Source organism: Crinia signifera, chromosome 1 (assembly GCF_055691185.1).
Source record: "Crinia signifera chromosome 1, ASM5569118v1, whole genome shotgun sequence".
NCBI classification, from domain to species: domain Eukaryota; kingdom Metazoa; phylum Chordata; class Amphibia; order Anura; family Myobatrachidae; genus Crinia; species Crinia signifera.
In genome coordinates, this window is record NC_139217.1 from 391,030,231 (window position 1) to 391,057,083 (window position 26,853).

Here is a 26,853-nt window from a genome sequence, read left to right on the forward strand (position 1 = left end):
TGAATAATAAATAGGAGAATGTGGGGTCTGGGGATGTTTTTATTTGGAAAAATACATTATCTACAATTTGTGTTTGGTACAGTATGTGTTTATTGGAGTATGACTTATGTGCCAGTGGGCCCTTTCTGTTAAGGCATGCTTTCACATGGCTCCATGTAAATTATGCGATTGCGAGCCATGCTTCCCACTGCCCTAAGAGCTGCTGGCCATGCCCCCATTCCCTCTCTTCCATGAACAGATGTGCATGCAATCCAGCCCCAGAGTAGCAGCCCTGTCAGGGCCGGATTAGGGTCTGTGGGAGCCCTGGACACCAAACTTCTGGGGGCCTCTGTAATAAAAGTGGACCATGGACCTTCACTACTTCCATTTTGCAATTACATGGCAGCATTACCAGCAGGACAGGGGAACACTCATATACCCAGCTAAGCTCCGGGTGCAAACGGCAAGTAGCCAGCAACAACAGCAGCAGATAGCCCACAGTGCCTGCTTATCTCGCTGGTCCCTGTAGCAGCAGACTCCCCCCTTCCCCCCATCCCCCAGAGAGCCAGCTGCAAAAGGAGCCATATTTGTTTCAGTGAACAGTCCGAAACAGTCCTGGAGACTTTCCTCTTGGTTTCCTCTGGAGTTATACTGAACCTATGACATTGTGATGGCAGATCTCAAGAAGGAGGGCACGTCAGCCCAATTGCCAAGTATTCCACCATGAAGGAGCCTCAACTTCTTTTTGCAACGGGAGTCCAATTAGACGAAGGGCTTATTATCTGCAACCTCACACTGCTGCACCATTCAGAGGGCAACTGGGAAAGCACAATCATTCTGCGGATTGCAAATTGGGCCAATTCCCATCAGGACATCATTAAGGAACAGACATTGGTGAACTCAGTCAGGTGACTATACTGCACACTGCCATTTCCTGAATTTATCATATTTAAACTTATTTGTGCCTTAATTGCATTTGCACTATTTATTAAATTTTTATTGCTTGAATATTGCTTGCTCATTTAGCGCAGTTACATTTTGTATTTTATATGTATGCAATTCTAACCTTATTAAGCCACATCTTGTGTCTTCAGCCATTGAGAAAATACACCTTATAATGGAGACTTTTCACAATAAAATGACAAGCTGATGGTCCTTGGCTATAATGAATAGGGGAAGGGACAACTGGGAATGGAGAATAATTCAGCATACAGTACTGCAACTTCCATATCTTGTAGAATTGTGTCTTTCTATAATGAGCTCAGCAAAAAGCCAGGGAAAATGTAGGAACTTTATAGGTATGTGTAAGGCTACCATAAATTGGGGGGTCCGGTACAGATAATATAGGCAGGGCCCCCCTGTCTGGCATGGATTATTGCTACTAGCTGTTTGCAGCTGAAGCACCGGGTGACAGCAAGGTAAGACAGCCCTGGTGGCATTTCAGTTTCACAGACCAACAGCAAGTCAGGAGCCTCCACTGTGGCAGTTCCTGATTGGCTGTTAGTCTGCCAGTTCTGATTGGCTCACAACCATCCCTCAAAATGCCCAGCACTGCCTCTTCTTCACAGCCACCCATTACTGAAGCTGCCATCAGTTGGTGGCACCAATCAACACCACTGCTACCTGGACCTCCTCTCTGTTTGAGCCCTGCAGTATACCCTGATGGTGGGCCTGGGTCTGTGCTTGGCTGTAGTGAGCAGATCACAGAGCTCAGGTTACCCAGGATGTTAGTGTGTAGTGCAATTCCTCCACATGCGCATATATATAATATGAATATATAGAAGACTTGCAAAAATATACATTTACATAAACCTCTGTATCAGACTGAGGGTTTGTAATTTTCACAGTAGGGATAAGGTGAACATCTTTTTGTAGGACAGCATGGAAGGCTGCAGTCAGTTAGGAAATAGTTTATACCAGTGTTTCTCAAACTCGGTCCTCAGGGCCCCACACAGTTCACGTTTTCCAGGTCACCCGACAGGTGCACTCATTACTGACTGACGCATTTTAAAAGATCCACAGATGGATCTAATTATTTCACTTGATTTTGTGAGGAGACCTGCAAAACATGCACTGTGTGGGGTCCCGAGGACTGACTTTGAGCACCTGCGGTTTATACTGTAGCATATGATACACTTAAAATATCAATTATAAGCTTACAGTAATTTATGCAATTCTTCCAACCCCACCAATGCCTTGGAATTGTAGCGTTACCGCTAATACTTGTAAAATGGATGTGATGTCATTTTCATGTCATTCTGAATTTGTTCGATACCTTCCAGCTTATGCCAAAACCCTTATGAACCTTTCTTTGGTAGCCATTCAAAGATCAAACAGATGCCATATCTATACATATATATAATATTTATTTGGAATATTGCAACATGTTTACTTCCCCCCCAAAACTATCCCACATATCATAAACAATGTCTATGAAACCTTTAACATGAAAGTGCACAAAGTATGGTTTGTAAGTAGATTCAGTAGATAAATGGATGTGAGAAATGTCCTCTTTGGTCGGAAAATGGTTTTGAATGACACAGATATGGCTCCCATCACCACAATATCTAGACACAGAGTTCATCAACATCACTTTGTTAACAGGAGAAAAAAACAAAAGTTTCCTTATGGTCCTCCAAAGCCCATTGTGCCTGTGATATCTTTGTCATACGCTCCCTGTGATATCCTTGTCATACGCTCCCCTGTGATATCCTTGTCATATGCTCCAATGAAACGGTTCTAGCCGCTCTGTTTTGAAGAATGGAATCATGCTACAAAAGGTGTGTCCCTAAAGAGGTCCATGTGCATTCACAGTCATTAGTGAGTCCATCGGCCAGAAAACTTAACTGAGCCTTCACTTTGGTATTAAATAACATTTTTTCTTTACAAAAAGGTATTCAGAAATAAAGCTATATATATAGATGATGGGACTGAAAAGATGGAGTCCCCTTGTCCTTTGAAATATAATTCACCCCCACTCATAAATAAATAATGTCTTTCGTGGTCTCTCTTCCGTGCCAAGATCAATATCTCTTAACATCTTACTTCTTTTATTACTGCTTTCGGTTTTCTGGGCCTGATTGAAAGTTGTTCAGAGGAAATCTTTGGTTTTGCTTAAGTGTCCGTGACATTTAATCATGACTTTCCTTGCAGTTTAATTCCAACCAGTCAATCAGTTAATCCACTTCAATTGATTCTGTGCTCTCTGTTATCGGCTTGCACTCGTTGGGCATCCTCTGATGTCGACTCAGCTGTGTGGCTTGCGTGAAGCTTCTATCGCACCTCTCACACCTAGTAAAGGCAAAAAAAAAAATTAAGACCATGGATCCCCTGTTTTGGGTGTCAGAAGTTTTCTCACTGTGCTTAATAGGAACAGACACTCAAAAGTGGCTTCAGGTTTCACCATCCCAAAGGGTTTAATTGGTGGCTACTTGCAGTGCCTTAGTGACTACGATAGGGCATGGCCCGTCTGATTCAGATCACAGAAATCTGTCAATAGGAAGGGAGAAGGTGATTTCTCCAGAGAGGCCTGTCTTGTCCCTGCACTGATCACTGTCACATCAAATAGATAAAGAACAAAAAGAGATTTTTAGGAGAGAGCCATCAAAGAGGTAGCTTGTCTGCGGTTTTCTGCTCTGTAACCTCTAGAAAGAAATTGATGACAAATAGAATTTCACCTCCTGCTAATTTAAAATGTGGAATTCAATATCTGAGGTCCTGAAGAGCGGTGAAGTAAGACGTGAGCTGAAAAACATTACATATATATTTAAAACACTAAGACATAACTTCTATTTTAGTGTCTTGAAGGATGCGTAGACCTCTAATACTTAGAAGAAACTCTGAATTTATCTATATTTAATTAAATGACAGGTGATTGTATAAAAGCATATTTTGCAGCGTCAATGAGAATGTTTTATAGATTAGAGTGACGTGACCTTCAGTAAAGAATCAGCATAGCACATGCAATTTAAAATCATCAGTGCCGAGCAATCTAGTACCCACTAAGATTACACTCATCCAGAACAGTCTGACCTACTGGCCTGTCACAAAGAAGAAATATACACTTTAAACAATGACCGGTAGAGCCTTGATGTGTTACTAATATGCTAGTAGCAGCTCTGTCCTTAAAAGGAGCAATGTAAACTGTCATTATAAAAATGTTCTTTGCTCTAGGCTCTCCGCAGGAGTCAGCAGCTCTTACGTGGCCTAGAACAGGAGAGGCAAAAGCAAATGTAGCAGATAAGTTCCAGATCAGTGTAATAATATCATATTTTAATCTTTCTTTTAGAATGTTAAGTATAGTTTGCCAACATAAAATTTCAGTTGAAGTAGTTTGAAGTTTAGTATTACAGGTCGAATATCCCTTATCCAAATATCCCTTATCCAAAATATCCCTTATCCATAGTTTCCAGAATGTAATTTTTTTTTTTTGCTAAAAGCACTACTAGGACATCTGTAACTGACACTACTGAGGATATAATATGTAACTGGCACTAAATATGTGCAAGAAAATGATTGCTTGGCATTCACATTCAGTGAAACAGACAAAAAAAATCCTTTTTTGTTCCGCACAGGATTTGTACCCCAATAGTTCTAAGATCTCAGTGATTTTAGGGTTTGGATTAAATTTTAACCAACTTCACCTATACATTTTGTTTGTGATGAGTGTGAATGGTCTCATCACCCTGTAAAATTCTGTGGTTGGCGGTGCTCCCAGAGTCAGAAAACACATGTATTTACAAGAAGAAAAGAAGACTATTTTTTGCCCCAAAAAAAGAGTCTTCTTTTCTTCTTGTAAATACATTCACATTCAGTACCCGAGAAAGGACACAAACTTTGTTTCATGTTTTGAAACCTTGTTTCATGCACAAATAAAATATATACATGTGTATTTCATGTGTTTGATGTGTTTAAACAACATAAATGGTTGCAGAGAAATTATTCTTTTTTGGCTTTTTTGTATATTTTATTTAGTATTTTTATATTCATCCACTGTACTTAAAATCCATATTCCTATGCAATAGAGACATGGGTACTCCCAGATGTAGGAGCAAGATGGGGTATACCATTAGGTAGCTTAAGGCAGGATCTGGGGGGTGCCACCCAGTCAGCCTAACACAAAATGAGGGAAATATATGAGGAAGACATCCTTTTTGTACTTAACCCTTTGAGTACCAAGGTTATTTGTCAAAATAGGTGTGAAAATTGGCAAGCAAACCTTTTTTATTAACCGTTTGAGTGATTCTCAAAATATCTGTTAAAAATTTTAGCGCCGTTCTTTTTTTGGGTGCAATACTTAACCAAACTTCAATTAATTGACTTGGCTGTATTTGTATTTATTTATACTGAAAGAACAGTCACTGTGAGCAGCACTGGCAATTTTAGCAGATATTTTGAGGCTCGCTCACGGCAACGTTGGCACTGAAAGGGTTAAAGCAGGTATCAGCTGTGGAACTTCTAAAACACCACTTCCACACTTTCACATGAGGGGCTGGGAAGTTGGTATCGGTGGCAGTATGGGGTTGAGCGGGGCAGTAGGTTGAAGTTTTGCCTGGGGTGCCCAGAAGCCTTACACTGGCCCTGTGTCTCCTACTGTGAATTGACTAAGCAGGGGCTTGCTGATTAGTTACCCATAGAAACATCCCATCTCCAATAGAACTAACATCTTAGTAAATAAACCCGTAAATGTTTCACCATTCATTCACCTAGCCGACACTTAGCAAGGAACAACCTGATTCTCCCCAATCATACAAAATAAATGTGTCATGTCAGAAAACAGCAGTCGAGCTGCAGGGCCGCACTTTTGCCCTTTCATAAATTACCCTCAATGGGTCACTTTAAAATATTATTTCAGACATAAGTACAGACACTTCGTTATATAAGAGTTTCAGTTTAAGTGTGTGGGTGAGCTGTAAGGAGCTGTCAGTAATTGCTGTAGAACCACAAGTATTATATCATCTGAGGAAATGTAAGTACTTTCTGTGTTCTTAAAATATCTCCTCATATTTCCAGTGATGAAGGCTTAAGCATACAATGTGCTGTAGGTCAGTACAACCTGGCCCTTGCATGTCAGTGGCAGTAAATTGGCAGAACAACTATTGTTTATAGGATTAGACTAGATTGTGATTTCTAAAGTGTATGGGAGCGAACCGAAAATGTTACCGCATTGTAGATAAAATACGGATGAAAATCTCCATCACATCAAAGAAAAGCACCAGAGTTACTGACTCCGTAGTCTTACTTTTTGTCCTCTTCATTTTTCAAAACTATCTTAAAGTGAACACACACAACTGTTGCTGGTTGCAACTAAGTGTAATGAGCTAAATAAATCTTGAGATATGTATGGCTTGTTCTCAGCAGCACTGAAGCTTATGGCTACCAGCGACAGGCTATTGCATCATGCACATGGCACTTTTCCCCGGACAGGGACTTGACAATGCCTGGAAGGCTTGGCTGAAGGAGGAACTCCTGTTGCTGGGTGCCTGCAATGGTGACTGTATTCCTATCGCCATCTATAGAGTCCCATCATGCCTTGCCACAGTTTTGTTATTACGGAATGCTAAAACTATGACAAGGCATGCTGGGATGTGTAGTTTCACAACAGCTGGAGGGCTGCAGGTTGGACATGCATGGCCTAAACAGTACAGTGACATGTAGTAAGCTCCGTTTATTGCGGTTTGTTAAATTATCACCTTCGTGAGTGGTAAAAATGTTACTGTACACATACCTCCCAACTGTCCCGAATACCGCGGGAATGTCCCGGTTTTTGGGGACATTCCTACATCCCTCCCACGGCTGGCAGTGTCCCGCGGCAGGGGGGGCAGTTGGGAGTCCGACCAGTGCTAAATAGATGCATGCGCACAGCGTCTATTCGCTCAGTCAGAGGGGCTGGTGGCATGGCTAGAGGCTCACAGAGCCTCTCTGCCATGCCCCCACAGCCTCTAAACTGGGGCGTGGCCTTGTCACGATTATAGGCCACGCCCCCTTTGCGGAAAGCCACACCCCTAATTTCATGCACATGCCATTGTCCCTCCTTACATCACACGACAATTGGGAGGTATGCTGTACATCTAATTGTTAAATGGGCCCTTCCTGTCTTGTGGGCAAACAAAATGATAATCAGAAGTGGCATGCTACCACCGCCATCCTGTTTTGCACACAACTTGAATGCCCTTACTGTCCCCAGGAACAATATAGTGTCCCTTTCTTCCTCAATGGCTGGTATCAGTGCCATTCGGGCTGATTTGGAGGTGTTGCTCATATGAATTGATCAAAATCTTTATACAATGTTTACTATATTTAATAAAACAACAGCTGGGATGTGATTGGTTGCAATGGGCAGACCCTCTACTGGTCTTTTTTTAGAAGATTTGACCAATCTCCCCCATAGTCACCTAAGTCTTCAACGGTACATAATCCTGCCTCCACTTCCTGGGTATGCACTCAGTGACGTTACACAGGGGGCCTAAGTCATATCTATTCACAAATCCATACACAGCTGCAATTTGCTCGGGTACTAAACTGGTAATAATTGGTATAGCTGCCATACAGGAGAGGATAGACGACTATGCAGACTATAAATGAGCAAATGTCTGCGCTATATAATAGAAGCAGGGTTATTATGTGCAGACTAGCTGTGGCAGTAGTGGCACCAGCATCATGTTTCTCTGGATATGGCTCATTGGGTCAACCAAATTAAGGTTGACATGCACTGAAGGTCAACACACGAAAAAGGTTGACAGGATCAAATGTCGACACAAGCATTTGGTCAACAATGGGGAGGTTGAAAGTCAAAAGGTCGACATGAGTTTTTCACTTTTTTTTGTCCAGAATGTCGACATGGACACTGTATCGGTGCACTACGGCTCCTCGCATGGCTCACTGCACTCGCCATGCTTTGGACATGGTACCTCCCTACACTTGAAGCACTATTCTATTCTACCTTCCATGCCCTACTTGATGGTAGGGCATGAAATACCACCTGTCGGCAAATGTCGGCTCAAAAAAGTGAAAAACTCATGTCAACCCTTTTGACTGTTGACTTTATCATTGTAAACCTAATGCGTGTGTCGACCTTAACCATGTTGCCCTTTTTTCATGTGTCAACCTAAGCCCTGTCGATCTTCAGTGGTAAACCCAATGCCTTTCGACCTTAATAGTGTTGACCTAAGGACCGTATACCATTTCTGTTGTTTAAAACAATATTTATCCTATAAATTGCGTAGGATAGGATTTACTAATTGTGTTATTAAAGGGATTTGTGCATCATGCCTCTGATATGTCTTCATTTCTCAGGTAATTGATAATCTGAATCTTGGTATAACAGCAAAAAAGTCTGACTCCTACTTTGAATCTTTGTAACTTTATTAATTTGTCTTAACCGTCTGAAGATTCACAAAATATACTGTACTTTAAAACACCTTCTGGAATATATAACTTTAGATTTCTGGCCATATGTTTACCCTGGCTCCTGAAGCGGAGAAGCATATGATTAGAAATAAGTTGTATTTCCTTGATTGTCTTTCTGGGAATATTCTGTTCCACTGTTAAAAAACTGCACTGTGATCTTGACGAATGTAAAATGTCAGCTTTAATGTATCAGACCTATCAGCTCAATGAAAATAACTCAGAAGTATTGATTGTCTAATGATTTTTGGTGTATTCATTAACGTCTATGGGCAGATGATCCTCTCTGAGCGCCTGCAGTGCTGATGACACATTAGTGAATTGCTGATTGTTTATTAGAAAACTGATTAGTTTGTGGATTGGTGTGCCAAAATATACTACCTTTTACTGCATGACAAACTTGGGATGGAGGCATTTACCACTTTATTAGTATTTAAGCACCAATACACAGATCTGCACTCCACCCCCCCCCCCACACACACACACATAAAAAAGAATATAGTATTTTAATTAGTACACAACGCAGTGCTTTATTATTTCCTATTGTGAGAATGTATTGTTTGAAACCTTTACCAATTGCCTGTGCTGCAACTATTCCAGGCAGTGCAAGACTAATAATGAGGTGAATGGAGCTGCAGCTCCAGGCCTCCACATAAAATAGGTCCATCATCATGACACAAGTATGATCACCAGGCAGACAAGATTGTATTCCTATGTTACACATGTTTGCTATTTTTGTGACTTTATACATTTAGAGAGACATTGGGTGTTATAGTTAGGGATGCCAATCTCGGGGCATTTTTTAAATCCCGTGAATCGGGATTGTAAAATGATCAATCACGGGATTCCCAGGATTGGCCTCTCTAAAAGAAAACCGCCCCTGTCCCCCTTACTTTAGTGGAGCCATACTGCAGTGGAGCGGGGCAGGCGGCAGCGGAATGGAGGCAGGTGGCGGCTGTGACGCTGGATGGAGGTGACTACTGTGTACGGCCGCGAGAGGACGGGCGCCGCGAGCAGGTTCTGACGCCAGAGGTGCAGTGCTGCGGCCTGCACAGCGTGACCCATAGCAGGTGCTCAGATGCTGTCCGGCAATAGATTGCGCAATCACGAAATCCCGGGATTGGCCGCCCTAGTTATAGTGTATGGGTTCTACATGCCTATATGGCATTGGCCTCACTTCCTCCACTTCTCATAATAGGCCTTTCAATATGTCCAGCTACAGGCCCAATAAGCCCATAATATGGCCCTGATTCCGCCTTGGCCAAACTAGTGAAATTTGAGTTCAGTTGTTTGTTAATGCCCTGCTTCTTTCGTTCTTTTCACACTGTTTCATTTCTTTGCTGGTTTCAAAGTCTTGATGGTGTCATGAAAAGTTTTAAATCCCCAAAACAGGTCACAAGGAATTTAGAGATGACAAATTGTGAAATACTGGCCTACTTTTGCTAACTAGTTTCATGAAGAATTTAGTCTGTAGTAGACTGCCGCACGCAAAGCGTTGCCTGCAGTTAATGGGTCCTGTCATGCTACACCCAAAGGACGTGTCTAGCTCCCCACATGGGCAAGTTTTATACTGGGTACACACCAGAACGATCATGATCGTGAGCAGATCTTGAGACGACCATATGATGGTCGCACGATCTGCTCACTACCTGCATCCAATCTGATTCCGATCTGTACCCAATTGAAGGGGTCATTTTTAAATCCTACATGCAGCAGGTAGGATCTGCAATATGACCCAACGACCCGCAGGGACACGCATCGGATCAGAATCGGATCTAAAACATGTCAAACCATGCCCAATTTACATACAATCGGTTGATTTTGTATTGAAATTGGGGGAATTGAGGCCAAATCGTTCTGGTGTGTACCCTACATAAGCTTAAATGGTTGTTGCAAAATATTTCTATATACAGTAAAATCAGCAGCAATATTCTTTTTGAGTAATTTTGTAATTATTGGTACTAACATTGCTACCTGCAATACTGGATTTCTTATTTTCATCTATTCACTGTAATATTTCTTTTTTTCCACCCTGCATAATGAGCCTAAATCATACCTGACTGCTAGACTGCAAATTCTTAGAGGCTTGCAATCAGGTATACACTGCCCCGCAATGTATACCTGACTGCGAAATCCCACCCCTTGCAAGTCTGCTAATTGCTTAGCAGGGCTTACGATAATTAGCTGTATTGGGGAATAGCTGCAAATTCATTCGCTTCCGCTCACCATCAAATGATTTTTACACTGTGTGTAGTCGGTGCATATCCAGGACTTATTCGGTGGGTGCGATAGAAATAGTCGGATCAGGGCCTGAGCTGACATCACACGACTTTCCCTCAAACAGCAATTTACTTCACCCAAACACCACTTTCTGTCAATCAACTTGGGTATGGGCAGCAATAAAAAAAAGTAGTAGGATTTTATCACAGGTCGGCCTCATGCATGCGTACTACAGGCCATACGAATGTGTAGTCTATCGATAATCGCCCGACCATCGAATTTGCAGCCGTGCGATCAGGTCTGAATTGGTCCCAATCTACATGGTAAATGTGATACCATACCCATGCAATAAATTCCAAATTCAATTTGACTTTGTGTGAATTCTTTTACGGATCATCTCTTGGTAAAAAAAAAAAATGTATTTAAAAAATGTATTTTCCTTTTTGTGTGTTTAACAAAAGATTACTAATAAAACATTCCACAGCTCTCACACACTCGCATGCAGAAGCAAATGCTAAAATAAGAAGACTCAGATGACATTGGTCAGGCAAGCTGTATTCTCAGGTTCCTACAAGAGTTTGTTGAGAGGTGGATAGTAGAGGCTTCAGTCATGCTACTGACTGCAGCAAATCACTGTGCTTGCCCAGAAATTCCTTATTGGAACCCTGGCTGCAGTGAATGATTTAAAGAAATGGGATATTTTATTTATAACACAGGGCAGCGAGAGATACGAGCTAGAAATAGGATTCTTATACAGAATTCAGTAGGGTAAGCAACTATAGCTGAGCACAGACTATACAATTAACTGGCAGACCACCTGTCCAATTTGGTTGGTTGTAATGAAAATTTGGTAATGCAATGGAGGCAATAATAATCGGCCATTAGCTCTCAAACACCGGGAAATTAACAAAAATGGTTGTCTGGACAAATTGGTTTTATCACGGATGTAAAGGTTGCAAAAAGTGCGGTATAGGTGCCCAACTTTTCATACATTTCAGCTTGCCACCTCTGGCAATGCGAGATTAAATTTGTCCCACAGTCCTAGGGGAACCCATCTGAATTCCCTGCTATCATTTCATCTACTTTAGAGGTAACTGAAGTAAAGATAATGCATGGGCTCAAATTGTCTTCACTTTGAATAATCTGGGAGGTGAAACCTGTTGCTTGATAACTAGATTTGTCTATATATAAGGTAAAAAGACAAATCACCATGTTCACTATTTTGCTGTAGCTCCATTATTTGCACCTTAAGCTTGTGACACGTCTATTTTGTGTGCTTGCATAGTTATTTCACATCAAGTCTGGCGCTCTTATGCTTTGTTAGCACGGGTGCAGTCAAGGCAAGTCTTCAGTGCAAGGGGCACTGATATGCTCAATAAATACTGTGTATTGTGTAGTACCAAACGCAAGCACACACTGTTTTAATCAACCAGTCATCATCATCGTCTATGCATGGTGGTCAGCCAGGGAGAAGTGATTATTACAGGGGTCCGCATGGGTGAGAAACAGCTGAACACCTAAATTAATTTGTCTTAATGTTTTGTTAATGTCCCACACCAATAATGTCCTTTTATTGTGTGCTAAACCTTTATTATCCTTCACCTTAAGGAGCCCATACACGGTCCGTTGTGTATGGCTCCGTTCTGTACTATGCGATGCGCGCTCCCACGCACCACATAGTACGGTACAACTTTTTTGTACTAGCTATACATAGGATCGCACACTGCATGCACTAGGCATGCGATCCGATCCGATGTGTGCTGTTTAAGCACACAACGGATCCGATTAACGGACCGTGTATGGGGGGCATTAGTCGTCATATAGCATTATAGTCACACTTAGAAACTTCAACCTTAAACTTTTATTTCAATTATTGATTTTAAGATAAATTTCAGGAATTCAAGCAGTAAATCAGCACATTAGCCCCCAAATAATACAATTAATTTTTCCAGCAAATACATTTGCTCAGCAAAAGTGGTTCTAAGTCAAAAATTATTTTGGATGGGTAATAATAATAATATTGAATTAATTAACATATAATTCACATTTAGTACAAAGTGTACACAAATGATGAAAGAGAAAAGAATAATTGAGTCAACGGGGTAACAGATATGTAACACCTTAACATTACAATAAATCTATTTTGACCTCAGAACCTCTTCAATTAATTACTAAAATCTATTTACACAGCCGTCAGAGGAAATCAATGACATATCTGCCAGGATTTTAGCATTGCTTTTTCCATTTATCCAAACAACAACCCCCTAATGGGGACTATTTATCACAGCCTCTAATCTGTAAACACGGGAGTAAACTTGGAGTGTTCTGAAAGATGTTAAGCTCATTGGTCAAGCTCTGCTTTTACATTACTGTTGGAAACCGTATAAATCCTGTTATATGCCTATACATTTATAAAATGTAGTAGCCTTGGATGTACTCTTGGGGTGGTTTATCAATATAGCTTTTAATTGATGTGACAATATGGCCTGCCTACCTTTTTGACTGTCTGTAACTACCCAGTTTGTTTTATTACTGTTTCTGATTGTAAAGTGCAACGGAATTTGCTGCATTATACAAGATACTGTTATTATTAATAAAAATAATAATAATAATAATAATTATAATAATAATAATGAGAATAATAATATTGTAATGGATTTTGATTGTTAGCAGTCCATGACTATTGTCTTGAGAACTATGTGGCAGTTAATTAATACTTGGGTGCAAAGTCATATTTTGATTAAAATAACCCAAATAAACATCCAATAGCCTTTTTTCAAACTAGCACAAAAATTAAAAGGAAAAAGTATATAAAATCAATATAAAACCACATATATATTATATACTGTCCCAGGGACAGTTCTGCCCTAGGAATATGTGTAGTTATCTGTTTGGTAAATTAAGGGGTATGACCTCACATCATGCCCCTTTACCATCAAACTTAAGAGATTGCCCACTTTTTACATATATTTCATGTAGTACACACATTTTAAATACACTATTATGGACAATGTAGATAACCACCCTAGGGTAAAAATGTAAATATTGAATGTCTTCTGTATTATATTTCCTAAAAAAGTCAATGTCGTATTCCTGTTTTTGACCCACATGTGGACTATGGGGGAGATGCATCAAACCTTGGACAGAGATAAAGGGGAGAATGATAAAGTACCAACCAATCAGTTCCTTATTGTCATGTTTTAAAATGGCAGTTACAAGATGGTATTGTAGCTCTCCAAAGTTTGATACAGGGAGACCGGCAAAGGAATCTATACGGTTGCTGGAATCCCAACTGCCGGATGCCAACTGTAAGAATGCCAGGGCGGGGTTAGGGTTAGGCTGTGGGGGGGGGGGTTAGGGTTAGGCTGTGGGACCAGAGGATTAAGCACTTAGAAAGGGTTTAGGGTTAGGTCGCGGAGCGAAGGGGTAGGTTTGGGCTACAGGGTGTGGGGGTTAGGTTTAGGCACTAACAGGGAGGGTTAGGGTCTGGCTGCTTGAAGGGAAGATAAGGGGGTCAGAGGTAGTATACTTACCTGACCTCTATCGGAATTCCTTCATTCAGAATGCCGGCATCGGCGTTCTGACTGGTCATCCGTATGTATCACTTTCATATATCTACTCCTTACTGAACATAGCTGCTCAAAAATGATCTTTATGTAAATATATGGGACTAACAAAGCATCCAATGGCCATATTTGTAACTCTGGAACCATCAGGGTTTATTGCGGCTACATATTGTGCATTACATTATAGGCAAAGTAATACGGAAAATCTTCTGGTCGTTTATGATTTAGTTTATCGCCATTTCTCTTGTTATACAATTTACTTACTTAAATGGTTTTTCCCCTGTGTGTGTCCGGATGTGGTTGTTTAATGTAGTTGCACCAGCAAAAGCTCTACCACAATAGCCACACTTGAAAGGTCTGTCGCTGGAGTGGGTGACTACATGGTTTCTTAGTTCTGATGGTTGGGAAAAGGACTGAGAGCAATGTCCACACTGGTAAGGCCTGAAAGAGACACATTACATAATTGAGCTGTTGCTACATGAAGTTGCCTATAATACAGAATAAAAAAGTGAATTTTAATCTAACTTACAAAATGCAATTGTTTTTATCTGTATCTGTTTTACATGTTATATTATTATCATTTTTATTTATTATTTGATATTTATTGTATATATCTGTTTGATATAGAAGCATTTTACATTCTAATTAATATGTTATTAAGACAACTTCTGACCAATATATGGAGTCCTGTGGTATCTGGCATCCAATGTATTCACTCACTACTAGCTGATAGAACTTTCAGTGTGACTAACTTGCGCTCTACATCCTCCTTAGTGTTATGTTTATGCAGTTTTCAAAAGGAAACCCCAAACTACCATTGCCAGGAATGTCACTCGTCCAGCTTTTCCAATAAAAACATACATCACCATTGTTTGAATACGAAAAATCTGTAGTGTACACGTGTAAAAATTCCAGCCATGCTGGAACCCAGAAAATGTACAATCATTAGTGTAACAAGTGTGTCAGAATGGACTATTAGCTAGTGCATATTACAGCTGCTGCAGTAGTAGTTGGCAAAATGGGCAGAATCTACTCGACAAAATAAAGCCCAGTAATAGAGCTAATTTCGGCTAATATGCTGAACCCTATATATCTCAGGATGTATCATCATTATATCGCCCCATCCTATCACCACCTCCTAACAGGTGTCTATGAGTATTTGAGAAGATTTGTATAAAGACATCTTGCATTACACCAGCTCTTCCTTTCCCTATCCCACCTCTCCAGTCACTGGAGCCATACATGTTGGGCACATGCACTGACAGTGTACTCGCTTGGAAATAGACCCAATGGGTGAGATTTAATAGGATGAGAGATTCAAAAAGTAAGAGATTTGGTAAGAAATCTCCAGGTTTTTTAAAGCGGCAATCATTTACACTGCAAAACCAGTTTGATTTTGAAGTGTAAATGATTGCCGCTTTAAAAAAAATTCTTCCCAAATCTCTCACTTTCTGATTCTCTCATCCTATTAAATCTCACCCATTATTTTTTACTTGAATTGTAGTATAAAAGCTTTTAAGGAACTTAATCACATTAATAAGATTAAAATAAAATAATAATATTTATTATTATTATTATTAATCATCATCGTCAATTGCGCATCACTATCTCTATCTACAATTTTGTTTAGTTATTTTTATTTCATTACATTTAAAAAAAGAAGCCGGAAAACAATTACATGATAAACTCATGTTAATTATTTGTTTGCAATCAATTGTGTAGCAATGTAAGGGACTATTAACATTTATGACCTGTAGTTATCTAGTTTAAGGCAACCCAAGAGAGAGCACCATGACTGCAAATAAAACTCCAGATTGTTGTTGTTTCCTAAGCTGTAGCTGTTATTCTGCCTGATTAATGAGATAAAGTATAACAATTATTCTCATGAGATGCATGAAACTAAGCTTTGTTCCATATTGACATTTTCTTAGAAGACACATCATGAACAAAGCGAAAGAGCCAAACCCAGAAGCTAAAGATTCAATAAAATAAATATGTGAAGTAGCCTTAACAGGTTTATACAACTCCATGGCAGTATAGTATGCGGCATAGTGTTGTTAATATAACATATTCTACACATGGTCATTTCCCTGCATAATTTAAATGATTAATATAATTGGCATCTGCTACTATCCTTGGATACATTTATATGTCTTGGAAGTCATAATTAACTTACAGTAAAGGTAAAAAGAAAAATGAATGAAAAATGGCTAATTTGTCTTTGTTCATCATTTTGTGTGTGTGTGCGCCCACAGGAACCTGTTGTGATGTCATTGTCAGCGGTTCCTGCAGCCAGCCTATAGATTGGTTGGGCTGGTTGGCCGCACGCACCGAGACATATATCAGCATCTGCCATGCTGCACAGAAAATGTGATATGACTGTGAATGACATCATCCACATATACATGAGCTGATGCACTTAACGATACATTATTTATTGGCTGTACAGACAGCTAATGGCGCAGTGAGTAACCAGCCTGAGATATTGGTGAAGTCCGCTGCATACTTCACTATGATTTCTAGCAATTTTCTGGTATTTACAGATACACCAGGTAGAATGTACTACGCATTACATCAGTGAAGTAATACATCTCACCACTTATTGGGTAAATATCAGTGTTAAGAACACTGGTATGTACCTAGAAATTTGATTGGAGTTCCAAAGGGCAGCTCTCCTGATAAGAGCTATCCTTTGTGATCACTGGACTTCCGGGGTTTTAGGACCCAGGAGACCTTCTGCCCATGTGCCACAGAGGGTGCTTGGAGGGATCTGATTACATCCCTTTCAGAGGGAAATGTGAAATGAAGCCCAGAAGCTTCTACTGGGTAATGCCATCTAAAGATTACATTGCCCAATGGGTTCAAGCACCAAAATTATGCATTCTGGAGCTGGATACAGATGTGAATACAGTCAATACTCAGAAAACAGCATTTTTAGAATTTTGCCAGCATTTTCACCTTTAGTACATCCCACCCACACAGTGACATGTTCACAGATGAAGCACCTCTTTTTAAGATTAATGTCATGATCCGGGGTATACTTCTGTGGGGTAAATTCATAATCTACTTTATAAGAACGGTACTAGATTAGTATATACTGTACACAGAGTTAGTTGAGTACTCCTATATCTATATATATATATATATATATATATATATATATATATATATATACACACACAATATGATGGCCTTAGGTAAAAGTGCACTTAATCCTGGGGAAGTTTGTAAAGTGTAATTAAAATACTCAAGATAAATAATTAGACTAGCATTAACTAATAAGAGTGTATGCATGGATGTGTGTCTGTTCTGTGAAGTCTGTTCTGTGGATTCCAGGAACCTATTATCAGTGATGGAGACATCTAGTCATTAAGTGCCACCAACAGATTAAGTTTCAATCACATTCTTGTTTCCAAAAGTTTATTAAGATGTTTTCTTTCAGTTCCAGTAATGTTCCACCAGATTTCAATCATTTAGTTATTTACTTTTTACTCATTTTATTTGTTCAGCCGTTAAAATACTTATTCTGTATTAAAGCCTTTTATTAATTGTATGGTCTTGAAGATTCCCCAGGGCTCATGGAAATTCAAACTACTATGGGTCACCTTGTTGATTAAAAGTCTTAAGCTACTGGCCAAAACTTGAGTCATTTCTCATTTAAGAGTCTGTAATGTGTATCTTCTGGTCTTAAACCTATTAAGGTAATGTTCTCATTTTAATAAATAGAACATGTTGCTAATATTGAGCAGATTCCCAGCTTATGGCCCCTGTTAATAATTGCATTTAGGTGCCCACAATGGAAAATAACTTAGCTGCACACAGAGATAAAAAGGTGGTGCTGGCAACAGCACAGGGTTCGGCGCCAAGTACGAACTTTCCATCTGGTTAAACTATGGTGTTCACTAAAGGACTTTAAAAAAAAAAAAAAATCTGTAAAAGTAAATAGGTACTATAACTGTTCCAATGTAACAATTTGTTAATTCAATACTGTTAAATTATTATTATTTAAAATATATGTAATAGAGCTATTATTAATGAATAAATATTATGGCAATACTAGTTTTTTGGACCATCATTTGCTAGACCTATAGGTATTGTGGTCACAAATGCACATTCCTTCCCCCCCCCCCATCTGCCATTATCCGTGTCTTCTCCCATCTACCCCAATTCCCACCTTCTACCATCTATTCATTGCCCTTAATTTTTTGGCTCCCCCTATCCCTGTCTTCTCTAGTCATCTCCTAGTCCTGTCTTCTCCCGTCTTCTCCCGTCTCCCCCTGATACAGTAGTGTATTTATAATGGGTGCAGTGGTGCACACGGGCCTCTGTGTCCCAGGGGGTCCCACCCCGCACACGCTGCACCCATTTATCTAATATTTACCCTTGGAGTCCTTTGGCAGCAGCAATTGCTGAAAGAATGGCACGCCAGATATTTTTCTGAGCGCTCTAGTGCTCAGGCTCCACAATGCTGTGCTGCTGCTGGCAGGAGCAGTAATGTACAAATCAACAGAAAAATGGCCATTTTTGTGGAGATTTGCACATGTGCAGTAAGGTGTGAGTGCTCTAGTGCTCAGACCCTACTACACACTGAACTGCTCCCGACAGAGAGGAGGTGGCCCAGCCGGAGGAGGCTGGACACAGCGGCGTAACTATAGCACCGCAGCCCCCGCCACCGCAGGGGGGCGCTGTGCATGTGGGGGCGCCGGGGGCTGCGGTGCTATAGTTACACTCCCCCAATCCCCCGCAGACTTACCTATCTCGCTGGTCCCGGCGGCTCCATTCTTCTGCTGAGGACCACCACAAAATGGGCGCCCCCATATAGCACACAGTTCTATGAAACTGTCTGCTGTATGGGGGCGGCCATTTTGTGGTGGTCCTCAGCAGAAGAATGGAGCCGCCGGGACCAGCGCGATAGGTAAGGCTGTGGGGGATTGGGGGGGTTTGCATGGGCGGCGGGTTCTTGGCGGGTGGGTGCCCCCCCTAACAGTGGGGGGGCGCCCAAAACTTAGCTACGCCACTGGCTGGACACAGACCTCTTCCTCTCTTAACATGCCCCTGCCCTGTTCACAGTGTCTTGTAGCTCCTGCATGTATCTGGAGGGTTCATGCCAATGACTGGGCGCTGTCAGGCAGCCTGTGAAAGCTTCCGCTACCAAATATGTCAGTTCCAGGGCAGTATTGTGGTCAGATAGAGAGCAGGGGGAGCATATCCCCCCCTTCCTCCTCAGGAAAAAGTATAAGAAAGCACAGTCAAGTAACTGCTGTACCCTGTCAAGCACAATGGATTATGTGGGCAGCATTTCTGCCTGTTGGGCCACTGCTGCCTCCCATCCAGTTCTCTGGCACTTTTGAGAAAAAAACTGTTCTGAGCACTTATTATGGCTGAATCCTAAAACAAAACTGTCGTTTTTCAAACCCCGCCTGTAACATCACAGTTCGGAGAAGATTGGCTAGTGCGTTATCACAGGCCACTTTATCACTTCACCAGGCTTAATATATCTGCCCCACGGGATGCAGTTAAGATCCCGGCGGTCGGGATCCCGGCGTTCAGAATCCCGACGCCGGAATCCCGACCGCCGAAATGCCGACACTTTCTCCCTCCTGGGGTGTCCACGACACCCCTGGAGGGAGAATAAAATAGCGTGCCGAGCGTAGAGAGGCACCGGGCACGCTGCGTGGCGAGCGCAGCGAGCCCGCAAGGGGGGGCGATCCACGTCCCCCCCTTGTCGGCATTTCGGCTGTCGGGATTCCAGCGTCGGTATTCTGAACGCCGAGATCCTGACCGCCGGGATTCAATACTGAATCCCTGCCCCACAGTGAGAGCTTGAGGGGATAGATGGAGGGGCCTCCATGCAGTTATTGGCTTTAATAGATTATGATATATTTTTATGATAATGTACAGGTAGCAACCTTTGGCATTAGTCATTTTCAGATTATGGGTGATAAAGAATTGCACTTTACCTGAGGAAATTTTACTTCCAAAGAAATTCAACCACAAAATTCCAAAAGATCCAAAATTAATTAAACCGTTTGAGTGGCAACATCTCTGTGAGGGATGTGCAAAATATCTGCTAAAAATGCCAGCGTCGCTCACATTTGTTATATAAATTTTAAAAAAAAATGCTGTGTAAAAAAAGATTCTTTTTCCTATATAAGGTAAAAATTACAGGTCATTATGATGATGAATAAAAATGTTTAATTGGCAATTTTCCCACCTATTTTGACAAATTCACTTTGCATATGATGTGACTGAACCCTTTGAGTGCCATTTCTGCAAAGCAATCTTAAAGAGACCTTTCACTATTCTGTAAACTGAACAGATGTGGTATAGCTCACAGACAATGTTTAAGTCTACAATCAATAGGCCGACCCCAAAATTTCAACATGCACAAGGTTGCCATGTTGACCTATTACTTGTGTCGATCTTCTGACCATGTTGACCATATGTTGACCCATTGACTGTTGGCGTAGACCAGGGGTGGCCAAACCAGTCCTCGCGATCTACCAATGGTCCACGTTTTCCAGGTTACCTAGCTGGTGCACAGCTGCAGTCATTACTAACTGTCACATTTTAAAACCTGCTGCATTCATTCCTACTATAGATCCACAGGTTGCCTGGAAAACATGCACCGTTGGTAGATCTTGAGGACAGGTTTGGCCACCCCTGGCGTAGACACTGTCTGTCAGCCAATGTTATCAACGAGTACAGAACATGCTGTTTCTAAACAAACCACCATATTTAGATTTAGATGCAGCTGTGGCCAATAAAGGGGCACAACTATTATACTTATTTATTTATTAAAAGTTATTTATATAGCGCACACATATTCCCCAGCGCTGTACAGAGAATATTTGAACATTCACATCAGTCCCTGCCCCATTGGAGCTTACAATCTAATTTTGTTGGGAGCCAATTGACATACCAGCATATTTTTGGAATGTGGGAGGAAACCAGAGTACCCGGAGGAAACAAGGAGCAAGTTCAGGGAGAATATACAAACTTCACACAGTTAGGACCATGGTGGGAATCAAACCCATGACCTAAGTGCTGTGAGGCACTAATGCTAACCATTACACTGTACGCACTGCCCCATACTTACAAAATAATGAATTTGCACTAAAGAGGAATTCCTTGTTAAATAAAATATCATTGTCCCGCCTGCCACCTAATGACTATGCTTTAACACCTTACGAAACCACTATTGTTCAATAGTATTTAGTCTATGTTACCTTATTAAATAGCTAATAAAAGAAAAATATTTAAGATTTTCTTTGTTAGATTGGAACTCTTGGATTAATATTTAATTTTTTATTAACAGTTTCTAATATCGGGCAGCATATTCCGTTGCACTTTACAATTGGAAACAACAGTGATTAAACAAACTGAGTAGAAACAAACCGACATAGAGGTAGGAAGGCTTAGTATAGAGTTTAAGGTTTTAAAAAGCATAATAATTAACTGCAGGTAAGTACTAAAGTAGACATGTTACAAAACTTTGCTAAAGGTTAAGAATAAATAAGGAATGGTCAAACAAATTAAATAGCTTTGACTTAATTTGTACAGCACATTGCCGTGTTATGTGTTTCAGCTTCCATTACACAGGTCCTGTGGATACTTTATAAAAGGAAACCAAGCGTATAATAAGAGGCATTATAAATTAACCTGTTTGACCTTGCTGTCAAGTAAGAACACAGCTTTAATCATTCCAAGTTTACAGGCTGCTCAAAAGATTCTACCTAAACTATAATGTTCCAGCATGTCCTCCGAAACAAGTATACTCCAATGCAGAAAGGGACGTCGGACTATTGGTTGCAAGCTCTGCTTTATGAAATTTTATGTGCAATTGAATTGTGGAAACAGCGTATACATTTCTATATGGCTTAATAGAAGACTTTGCTTTTTATTTTTCTACATAGAAAAATATATTAAATATTTTATGTGAGAACATATAAGGTCAGAGTGAAAGCAGACCATGCAAATGCCATAGGCTTCTATCACCATAGAGGGCTCTCACTAAATATTACATTCTCATTTGTTTATTTGTTTTTCCGGTACTCTTTACTTAGAAGGGCGCCCATCTCGGCCATCTCGGGCATTGAATGCACTAAAAAATCAGGTGCGATGCGACAGACGAGATGCCCGAGATTTCCCATAGGGAACAATGTTAAATGTCTCAATTGACCCGATTTTCCTGTTCAATGCCTCAATTGACCCAATTTTTCCATAGGAAACAATGTTAAATGGGCCACAGAGGCCAAATAGGCACCCTGAAGTGAATAATGGCCACCCGAATTGTTAACGCCACCCCACGATCAACGTCAACCCGAAGCGTGGCGAGCGCAGCGAGCCCGCGAGGGGCGGCGGTACGCGTCCTACGACCTTTTCATACCCCCACTATCCACGTCGGCGTGGAGTTGAGAATAGAAAGTGTGGCGAGCGCAGCGAGCCACCGAGCCCGAAGCGTGGCGAGCGCAGCGAGCCCCGCGAGGGGACGCGGATACCTTCACAGGTATCCGCGTCCCCTCGCGGGCTTCACAGCTGTCCGCGTACCCGCGCGGGGCTCGCTGCGCTCGCCACGCTTCGGGCTCGGTGGCTCGCTGCGCTCGCCACACTTTATATTCTCAACTCCACGCCGACGTGGATAGTGGGGGTATGAAAAGGTCGTAGGACGCGTACCGCCGCCCCTCGCGGGCTCGCTGCGCTCGCCACGCATCGGGTTGACGTTGATCGTGGGGTGGCGTTAACAATTCGGGTGGCCATTATACACTTCAGGGTGCCTATTTGGCCTCTGTGGCCCATTTAACATTGTTTCCTATGGAAAAATCGGGTCAATTGAGGCATTGAACAGGAAAATTGGGTCAATTGAGACATTTAACATTGTTCCCTATGGGAAATCTCGGGCATCTCGTCGGTTGATCGCACCCGATTTTTTAGTGCATTCAATGCCCGAGATGTCCGAGATTTTTTACTAACGATGCCCACGATCAAAATCGTGGGCGCCCTTCTAAGTAAAGAGTACCGTTTTTCCTACTATTTATACCTGTACATTGCAATACTGATATATATAATATATACGTATTCTGGGTAGAACCTGGCGTTTACATGTTATGCAATGGGGATTGTATCATGATACGGTGAGTTAGCTTAGATGCTTTGATCTACCAGTCCAAAAGCCAACAAGTCATTCGATTATTCCAAAAATCCCTGAACACTATTTAAAAATGTTGGCAACTCTGGTATTTAGGAAAGTAGATCACACTTCCCATCAGTATTGATTGTGATTCTACATAAAAATGCTGTCTCTGTAACATACGGTATAGATGAATTGTGGAAACAGCGTAAACATTTCTATATGGCTTAATAGAAGACTTTGCTTTTTATTTTTCTACATAGAAAAATATATTAAATATTTTATGTGAGAACATATAAGGTCAGAGTTAAAGCAGACCATGCAAATGCCATAGGCTTCTATCACCATAGAGGGCTCTCACTAAATATTACATTCTCATTTGTTTATTTGTTTTTCCGGTACTCTTTACTTAGAAGGGCGCCCATCTCGGCCATCTCGGGCATTGAATGCACTAAAAAATCAGGTGCGATGCGACAGACGAGATGCCCGAGATTTCCCATAGGGAACAATGTTAAATGTCTCAATTGACCCGATTTTCCTGTTCAATGCCTCAATTGACCCAATTTTTCCATAGGAAACAATGTTAAATGGGCCACAGAGGCCAAATAGGCACCCTGAAGTGAATAATGGCCACCCGAATTGTTAACGCCACCCCACGATCAACGTCAACCCGAAGCGTGGCGAGCGCAGCGAGCCCGCGAGGGGCGGCGGTACGCGTCCTACGACCTTTTCATACCCCCACTATCCACGTCGGCGTGGAGTTGAGAATAGAAAGTGTGGCGAGCGCAGCGAGCCACCGAGCCCGAAGCGTGGCGAGCGCAGCGAGCCCCGCGAGGGGACGCGGATACCTTCACAGGTATCCGCGTCCCCTCGCGGGCTTCACAGCTGTCCGTGTACCCGCGCGGGGCTCGCTGCGCTCGCCACGCTTCGGGCTCGGTGGCTCGCTGCGCTCGCCACACTTTATATTCTCAACTCCACGCCGACGTGGATAGTGGGGGTATGAAAAGGTCGTAGGACGCGTACCGCCGCCCCTCGCGGGCTCGCTGCGCTCGCCACGCATCGGGTTGACGTTGATCGTGGGGTGGCGTTAACAATTCGGGTGGCCATTATACACTTCAGGGTGCCTATTTGGCCTCTGTGGCCCATTTAACATTGTTTCCTATGGAAAAATCGGGTCAATTGAGGCATTGAACAGGAAAATTGGGTCAATTGAGACATTTAACATTGTTCCCTATGGGAAATCTCGGGCATCTCGTCGGTTGATCGCACCCGATTTTTTAGTGCATTCAATGCCCGAGATGTCCGAGATTTTTTACTAACGATGCCCACGATCAAAATCGTGGGCGCCCTTCTAAGTAAAGAGTACCGTTTTTCCTACTATTTATACCTGTACATTGCAATACTGATATATATAATATATACGTATTCTGGGTAGAACCTGGCGTTTACATGTTATGCAATGGGGATTGTATCATGATACGGTGAGTTAGCTTAGATGCTTTGATCTACCAGTCCAAAAGCCAACAAGTCATTCGATTATTCCAAAAATCCCTGAACACTATTTAAAAATGTTGGCAACTCTGGTATTTAGGAAAGTAGATCACACTTCCCATCAGTATTGATTGTGATTCTACATAAAAATGCTGTCTCTGTAACATACGGTATAAGCAGCCATAAGTCAATTTTAGTTATAGGATTTTACATCCAGCCTAGAAAGATTTTTTTTTGCCCATTCTGCAGTTTAGCTCCGAGGTCCCACAGTTTTCTTTCTTTAATCTTTATTGAAGAAAAAAATGCTTTTCAAATATTTTCTCCCATATTATGTTACTCAATGGGGAATTATGTTCCCTCACATCTGAGTAACGCACTCAGCACACACAATTAGCTTCTAACAGTAGTTGTTTTAATGCGTGCATAAATCTCTTATTGAAATTCTGTCAAATAAGCCTTTTTTGGGGGGTTACGGAACTGTTTTGTGCAGTGGAGAAACATTAGTCATTGGAAGAAACATAAGGTGTTATGTACATTCAGCATGATTATACAGATGTTATACTGTTTACCTATGGCCAGTCATAAATGCAGAGTCTTTAACCAATGACCCAAAGCTTATCATAAAAAGAATACATGATCCCTTCCTTTCAACAATCACATGCAATATTTGAGGTCATTTATCTAAATATATAATATATCTATATCTATATCTATATATATATATATATCCCCGAAACGTCGGACCTATGAGATGATGATTATTTAATAAACACAGTTGATACTTTTTGAATACAAGTCTCCAGAGTGCCACTGCCTAACACAACCTTTATTACATTTCCTGCAGAGGGCACCGGAGCGGCTGTTCATCAACAGTAGAATGCCGGATCACTACATCTACCTATCTCTTATATATTTAGCCAGAACTGTCAGTCTGTGACTGTGTGTATAACACTGGGCGGAGTCATGGGAGGAGTTATACACACAGTCACAGACTTCAGTCCTCACAAACACTATAGATCAGCTGCTGCAGGGAACCGAAAAAGTTCCCCATCATGTGCACACATCCCCACAGCCCACACACATTATGCAGTGATGGGGAGGCACCGGTGCAGCCACATACCTCCCAACTTCTTCAGTCTATGAAGCGGGACCCTTGCGTCGAAAAAAGGAGCGTGGACTATGCAAATGAAGGTGGGGTATATGCAAATTACGTTCCCACCAGGTCACGCCCCATTTTCATCCACTGCGTCGCTGAATAGATGCTGTGCACATGTGCACAGCAACTTTTCCTTCATGCTGGGGGGACTCCCAACTGCCCCCTCCCCACGCATGCTGCTCACAGCCTCACCCCACCTTCAATCTTTAACTTAACTGGCACTGCGCCAATATGTGTGTGCTGGCTGGCAGAGGGATTCAGAGAGTGTCTCTCCCTCCCTGCACATGTGTCTGCTCTCTGCTGTGCCGGCCCCTGAATGTATGACACTAGTCAGGCTGACCTGGCCTGATGAAAGGGAGCAGAAAAGGACACAAGCAGGGTGCCTGCCACTGGACCAGAAGAAATGCGGGTCCCAGTGGCAGAAGGGTGAACAGAAGGGAGAAGCAGCCTGCAGTGAACCTGGAAGTGGAGGTCCCCATAGGATGCAACAGTTAATTGGTCCGACGTGTCCCCCAAAAGCCACCTCCTTTTAAGCCCAGGTTAGTAACCACACACACACCCTAACTCTACCTATACACCCCCTCCCCCCGAAAGCCTAACTCTATTTATACAGTACACCCCTGCAAGCCTAACTACAGTGTATACACATCCCCCTCCTCGCAAGCCTAACTATTTTGCAGAACACCCACCCCTACCATTGTACACTGTCACCCACCTGCAGCCACTTCACGTACCCCACTTCCCCAACCACACTACTAATGCACTCAACCTCACCACCCCAACACCCAAACCTCCTAACCCCCCTAGACCCCCACAACCAGCCGCCACAACACTCTACCTGCCCATAACCCTACCGCATTACCAACGCGCCCATCCGTCCCACACCACCACTGCCCCCACACCAA

The 26,853-nt window shown here is 41.9% G+C and overlaps 1 protein-coding gene across 1 annotated transcript in view; it reads right to left on the reverse strand.

Moving 5' to 3' along the window:
* Positions 1 to 2,326: 2,326 nt before the first annotated feature.
* The window catches only part of PRDM6 (PR/SET domain 6), a 140,888-nt gene continuing 116,361 nt past the window's right edge, over positions 2,327 to 26,853 (reverse strand). The window contains exons 7-8 of the mRNA XM_083158432.1: positions 14,436 to 14,612; positions 2,327 to 3,270 (exon numbers count right to left, since the gene is read on the reverse strand). Of these exons, the coding sequence (XP_083014558.1) occupies positions 3,156 to 3,270; positions 14,436 to 14,612 (292 nt within the window). The 3' untranslated portion in view covers positions 2,327 to 3,155. The remainder of the gene's footprint in view (positions 3,271 to 14,435; positions 14,613 to 26,853) is intronic.